Here is a 6857-nt window from a genome sequence, read left to right as displayed (position 1 = left end):
GGTTATGTGACTACGTGATCATAAGATTCGCATCAACTGCTTACAAATTTTTAATTGCTAATGTGAATGAGATAAAAAAAATCAAAACATACATGAAATAAAACTACAATTTTGATATAAGGAAACATTTCATATTTTACAAAGGATATTATATTATTATATTATATGGTCATATAAATTCTTAAAAAGATTTTTTTGTTTCCCTTAAAGAAGGATATTATTAAAATTTTAATAAATATGAGTAATGTTTTTTTTAATCTTGAAAATAAAAAAATTATATATATATATATATATATATATATAAATAAAAAGAGATGGTTAAATTTCCTAGGATAAAAAGGGAAGGTCGAGAATGAAAAGACCTAGATAAGTATTGCAGAGGCCCAAAATAAAAGAAGGCATTTTAGTAAATCCAAAACCCTAAAGAAGCAGAGCCTAGGGTTTCACTATAAATATATCATGAACTCCCCCCGTCTTCTCTGTTCACCACGTCAGTCCTCCCCCATTTCGGCAGCTCCCATCTAAAACCGTAAATATAGCAGGTCTCTCTCTCTCTCTCTCTCTCTCTCTGTCTCTCTGTCTTTCCCCCTCTCTCTCTTTCTCTCAATATCTATTTATATTTGTTTCAAAGACTGAGTATGGAGATTTTGGATCTCGTGTGCTGCATGTGCAGGGAAAGAAGAAGAAGAGAGGATTTGAAATGGCGACAGTACCAGGACAACTGATATGGGAGATAGTTAAGAAGAATAACTCATTTTTGGTGAAGCAGTTTGGAAGAGGAACTGCTAGCCTTCAGTTTAGCAAAGAAAACAACAATCTCTACAACCTTAACTCTTACAAGCATTCTGGTACTCTCTTTCTTTCTTATAGTGTTGTGGAAAGGAGCTGTGTGTTTGAGATTTTGTTTGATCTAACATTACTGCTTGATTTAGTTAATTTATAGAGTTGCGTTGTTTCTATGTTTTGTTTTGGAATTTTTTTTTAAGAAAATTAAGATTCGGAATGGAAAATTAAGCATGGTGGTCCTGGACAGATTTTTTCTGTATCTCCTTAGCAAAACAGAAGAAAATAGATAATTGATATTTGTTTGATTGATGGTTCCTGACTTCGTTATATTTGGTTATTCAATAAATTTTGAAATCATATAACTGAGAATTTGCTTTTATTTTATCGTGCTAAAACAGGGTTGGCAAACAAGAAAACTGTCACTATTCAGCCTGCGGACAAGGATCAAGCTGTGGTTCTTGCTACAACCAAGACCAAGAAGCAGAACAAACCTGCAGCTTTGCTTCACAAGTCTGTCATGAAGAAGGAGTTCAGCCGCATGGCCAAGGCTGTGGAAAACCAGGTAATTAGAGGTCTTTCATTATTTAGTAATGCTTTGAATGTTTATTCACATATTATGAGTTCCTAACATTGTTTCAGTTGTTTGTAAATGGTTGACGACTGAGTTTTTGTTCTATCCTATGAGAATTTATTTTGTTTTTGCCTTTTAACACAAAGTAGTTTAAATTCCTACGTTGACATGTGATGAAATGTCTCATTTTACAAACAAGATCAAACAACATCACCTTTTTGTTCATGCGCTTTCATTATGAAGAGATTTGGTTTTCTTTGAAAATGAAGCACCCTCTTCCTATTTTTAAGGTGCTATATTGATTTTATTCACTTGTGCCTGCTTTTAATATTTCAAAGCTACTTCAAATATATTGAACGGTTTCTTAGAAATTTTATATTTAATACTTATTTTATATTCAAGATGGAAATTATATGCATGTTTTGAACAACCAACTTTCTCAAGTCATGGATTTCTGTGCAGTGATGAGCTGTTAACATGAAAAAGAGCCTTTTTGTAGTGTTTCTTTGATGAGATATGCTTGTTACGCTCTGATTCTGAGCTTTTTGATTGTGGTGATCTGTTGATATGTATGGCCACTTTTGGCTAGTTTATTGATGCTCACTATCAATTTCAGGAGACCTTTTTCCCTGCTTTCAATATTTTAGTACAATTTCAAATATATTAAATGAGTTTTTTGAAACTTAATATTAAATACTTGTTAGATTTTCAAGATGGAAATGTATGCTTGTTCCATTAAACCAACTGGTTCAAGTCACATGTTTATATGCAGTGATGAGCACATATCATGCAAGAAGATCCCTTTTGTAGGGTTTCTTCAATGAAATATACTTGTTACACCTGGCTTCAATGAATTTTACTTGTTATGCTTTTGTAGATTTCTATGCAGTGATGAGCTCTTGACGTGTAAGAAGAGTGCTTTTGTAGGGTTTCTTCTATGAAATATACATGTTACCCTTGGCTTCTAAGCTTTTTCCTTGTAGCTACTAACTGATATGTATGGCCAGTGGTGCCTAGATGCATGTGATGTGCCTAGATTCATGTCACATTGTACTAAATGAAGTGGCATCTTCTCATTGTTTTAACCACTTGTGTAATTCAGAGAATTGATTTGCATTTTCAAGTTGCCTTTTCTTTTATTAACACTCTTGATTAATTCAGCAAAAAATGATGCTGGATTTTATGATTAAAATGGGTTTCACTTTAATATTAAATCTGATTTTAAGTACCTGTTGAAATTCCATTTTAGATGCTGCCTGGTTTTCAGGTTGTCAAACATGACATGCTTTAGATGTTCAAAAAAGTGTATTTAATCATTTTTTTGTTTAGATATCTTGGTTCCGAGATTTATATGCAGTGATGAGCTGTTAACATGTAAGAGCCCTTTATTTGAAAACTGTATCTGTTACGCGTGGCTCCTGACCTTTGTCCGAATAATGATTTTTTGACATGTAGTATATATTTCTACTGATTGTAAAGCTCAAGTACAAACATTTACTTGCCCGCACAATACATTGGAGTGCAAGATGTAACTACTTCTCTCCAATTTTATCTTTCTGTGTTCACACTTATCGATTGCCATGCCTATGTCTTTTGCAGTGTCTATAGTCATCTTTCTTGCATGTTTTTCAATGGCATTGAGCTTGTTAATAAATTTATCTGTGTTTTGCTAATTGCAGGTGGCAGATAACAATTACAGGCCTGATCTGAAGAAAGCAGCCCTTGCAAGGTTGAGTGTGGTGCACAGGAGTCTGAAGGTATCCAAGTCTGGTGTCAAGAAGAGGAATCGACAAGCTTTGAGGAAATGATTTGAGAGTCCAATAAATAAGCAATGTTGTGCTGGACAATTGACACCAAAATCTTTATTTTTGATGACCTTTTTCTTGGGTGCTCTGGGATGTTTATTTAAGTTTTAGATGTCGAACTATAGAGATTTGTGATTTTTCCATGATAATTTCGTTTGCAGTTTTGGATGGTTGAGGCTAAGATTTCTCCACTAATATATGTAGTCAATTACATCTACAACTACATGACTGGTGTTGTAGAAATGATTAGGGGACTTGTGTTCTAATTACTCGTCACTATCAATTGAGCCCCTCTCCATGTTAACAATCACATTACCGCTTCCACGTGAATGCTTTTTGAAAACTAATCTCTCGAAATTAAGTTCTGCTTGCCCAGACCACGCCTTGGGGCTGAGGGTTGGCCTGTGCTGCGCTTGTTGGGAAATATTCGTGTTTGTTTTTGCCAGGCACGGGAGACTTGATCTGTTTTGCGGAGAGGGTAACTTCTCCTGTCTCTTGAATTGAAGTCGCATGAATAACGTGGTGGTGCAAGAAGCGGAGCGGTCCTTTGTTGTTTGCCTTCTATAGCCTTTTATTAAGGTGTCGGCCTAAAACCCTGAACGCGCGACTGCTGAGCTGCAGGCAGAGCAGAGTCTACATCAGGAGGGAGGGTGTTATGGGACGTGGACAGCTGCGCATGCTGGTTGATTTGATCACAACTTGCATCAATACTGTAGAGCATATTTGAAATTGAGTTGTACGATTATTTTTAAAAATATTTTTTATTTAAAAATATATTAAATAATATATTTTTATTTTATAAAAATTATTTTTAATATTAATATATTAAAATAATTTAAAAACATTAAAAATATTAATTTAAAATAAATAAAAAATAATTTTTTAAATTTATCCAAAAATATTTTTTAAATACAAAAATAAACAGTTTGAGACACTAAATGCTGCTAGTTAAATGTCAAAAGAAAAAAAGAAAAAAAATCATCTTATCGATTTTACTTTCAAAGTATATATTTAAACCAGTTGTTATGTACTAAGACTCTAGAAACTGGACAAGATTAGAATAAGAAGTACGATAAAAAAATGAACGATTCATAATAGAGAAGTCATTAATACTAAGAAACACAAACTACTATTTTCACTACATGCGGCTAAATAATAATGGGAGCTATATAACTTGTTATTTGAAAAAGTTTTTGGCAACACCAAAAAAATGGTTTTCCTGACTGATATGAACAATAAAGAAAATTCTCTAAGCTTTTCAAAATATATATTGGGTAACAAATTGGACAATTTCTGGTGCGGTGCAACAGGTAATAACTTAAAGGTTTGTGAAACTCAAAAATGAATTTGATAGCGTTGCTTAATTAACTACAAGTCGATATACCTCTCCTGTCCAAGAAACCTCTCGGTGCACGCCACAATCCATAGATTGAAATTGTGGTATGTAGAAAAAACCAAGTAGAGAATAATGTTGAAAAGTCAAGTCAATGATTGTTAGTTTGCTCCTCGGACGCCTTAATTAGAATAATATGTTACTTGCCTTGGTTTAATTCTCTGGAATGTCAATGGTCTTTATTTATATTTGCAGCATTGCTGCTGCTTTCAAAAGCAAGCAAAATCAACAACATTAAACATGTCTCTTAAGGAAACTCTTTCACTAACCGGCAAAGCTGTTACGGACGATCAGGTCTCGGCAAAACGCAGGAGGTCTGATCGATGGTTTTCATTCAAGGAGATATCGATAGAACCAGGAAAATCACTAAAAGACCTGGATTCAAACAAGTTCAAGATTGATATCAAGAGATGGGCCAGGGCTGTTGTGGCATATGCCCGCCAAGTAAGTAGCAGGTTTGGAAGCACGAGAAAAAGTAGCCGGATTGGAAGCTCTCGTGATTCATCACAGGACTCCATATAGTTGAAGATTTGAAGAACTGGGTACGAATTTCTATGCTTGATTCATGGCCATATCGAGAGTAAGATGTAAAATTTGTTTGATGCTTTATGTTTTTTTTTTTGTTTTAATTGTGACTCATTATTGTCCAGGCCCATCTCGAGGAAGGAAAACTGAAAAAATTGATGTCAAGCTACGAGAATGTGTTCAAGCAAGACAGGATCAACCTCGAGCGAGATCAGAGTTTGGTCCATCAGCTCGAAACGGAGGCGCAACTTGTGTGCAAAGTCAATATCTTGGAGATGGGGTTCATGTATACAACACTAATCGTTCTGATTGTCTTTTCATTCCATTTATAATTAATACGATCTGTTGATGATATGAAGCAAGTGGATTTTGTTTTTTATTTCTTCGTTCTTTCTTCCATTAATAAGACGACATTGAAGATGTTGGGGATGAACAGTGTCTCTCTTTTTCATGCGAGAGGCCTCCAACAATGGAGTGAAGACTCGTCATCTAGCGGCTAAACAAATTGTTGTGTTAACATTAACATTGGGGTTTCTAGATGGTGGCCAAAAATGCGAAACGGGTTGGAAGAAGAAAGTTTCCTCCGACCTATTATTGCAACTACCTAGGAAATGGGAGAGATTGGTTCACTAGATCAGGAGTTCGAGACCTAGAATATTTATTGGATTAACCAACTATTATTAAACAAATTAACTATTATTATCTTTATTGATAATAAGTGATATTCTAGAACTAGAAGTGGATTGGATATGAATGATTTTAATTAGGTATCTCCCTTAGGCCCCATTTGTTTGAAGGAAAATTGTTTCTTTTTGGAAAGTGAATTTCGGGGAAAGTGAATTCCGGAAAAGTGAATTCCGGGAAAAATGAATTCCTGAAAAGTAAAGTATTTTCCGATATTTGGTAGTGTTATGGAAAATGAACTGGAAAACACTTTCCAGTGTTTGGTTATGTCATGGAAAATGAACTGGAAAATAATTTATTAATATTTTATTTTTCTCGAGTTTATTAAAATAATAAGGAATAAATCTTACAAATTAAAAAGTTGAATAATAATGAAATTGAAAAAAAATTTCATAAATTATCTCAAATAAAATAAATAATAAAGATCAAATCTAAAAAAAAGATGAAGAAATTAAAATAATAATAATTAACATTTCATAAAGTATTTCAAATAAAATAAATAACAATCAAAAGAACGACGACCAAATTTGATAGAAAAAAATTTCAATAAAAAACTAATAGGAGAAAAGCAAATAACAATTATAAAAATGAGGACCAAAGTAAATATAAAAATTAAATTTTAAGAAATGAAATTGAAAAATAAATATTCAAAACAAAATATATATAGCAATCAAAAGTTTGAGGATCAAATTTGATATAATCAGCAAATAATGACATTTCTAAACTTTTCACAACTTCCGAAAAGTGTTTTCCTCTCAAATTTTTCAGGAAAACACTTTCCTGAAAATCAAGCCAAATTTTCCTTTGACTGGAAAGTGTTTTCCTTTTATCAACTTTCCTAATAGCAAACAAACACAAGAAAGTTTGGAAAGTGATTTCCCAGAAATCACTTTCTGCAAAACAAACACAAGAAAGTTTGGAAAGTGTTTTCCCGGAAACCACTTTTCGAAAAACAAACACAGCTAAAAAGGAAAACACTTTCCTGAAAATTAAGCAAAAATTTTTTTTGACTAAAAAATATTTTCATTGACCGGAAAGTGTTTTCCGTTGACTGGAAAGTGTTTTTTGTTGACCGAAAAATGTTTTCCGTTGA

The 6857-nt window shown here is 33.2% G+C and overlaps 1 protein-coding gene and 1 long non-coding RNA gene across 2 annotated transcripts; both read left to right on the top strand.

Annotated features, from left to right (window-relative positions):
• The first annotated feature begins 430 nt into the window (after positions 1 to 430).
• Positions 431 to 3387, top strand: LOC105119544 (60S ribosomal protein L28-1-like). Its single transcript, XM_011017690.1, has 4 exons — positions 431 to 542; positions 674 to 848; positions 1185 to 1348; positions 3037 to 3387. Exons 2-4 carry the CDS (start codon positions 701 to 703, stop codon positions 3163 to 3165), a joined length of 441 nt encoding a protein of 146 aa, XP_011015992.1. The 5' UTR covers positions 431 to 542; positions 674 to 700; the 3' UTR covers positions 3166 to 3387.
• Positions 3388 to 4697: 1310 nt separating this feature from the next.
• On the top strand, positions 4698 to 5507 carry LOC105119543 (uncharacterized). Its single transcript, XR_841147.1, has 2 exons — positions 4698 to 5097; positions 5206 to 5507. It is a non-coding gene; the product is annotated as an uncharacterized LOC105119543 (long non-coding RNA).
• Positions 5508 to 6857: the final 1350 nt, after the last annotated feature.

This window comes from Populus euphratica, unplaced genomic scaffold (genome assembly GCF_000495115.2).
Source record: "Populus euphratica unplaced genomic scaffold, PopEup_1.0 scaffold3102.1, whole genome shotgun sequence".
Classification (NCBI taxonomy): Eukaryota; Viridiplantae; Streptophyta; class Magnoliopsida; order Malpighiales; family Salicaceae; genus Populus; species Populus euphratica.
This window is presented reverse-complemented; position numbering and strand designations above follow the sequence as displayed.

Excerpts from the sequence above, each read along its gene's own strand:
- LOC105119544 (XM_011017690.1), top strand. The coding sequence starts at position 701 with ATGGCGACAGTACCAGGACAACTGATATGGGAGATAGTTAAGAAGAAT. Across the intron at positions 849-1,184 it reads TAACTCTTACAAGCATTCTG|GGTTGGCAAACAAGAAAACT; the intron begins GTACTCTCTTTC and ends GTGCTAAAACAG. Across the intron at positions 1,349-3,036 it reads CCAAGGCTGTGGAAAACCAG|GTGGCAGATAACAATTACAG; the intron begins GTAATTAGAGGT and ends TGCTAATTGCAG.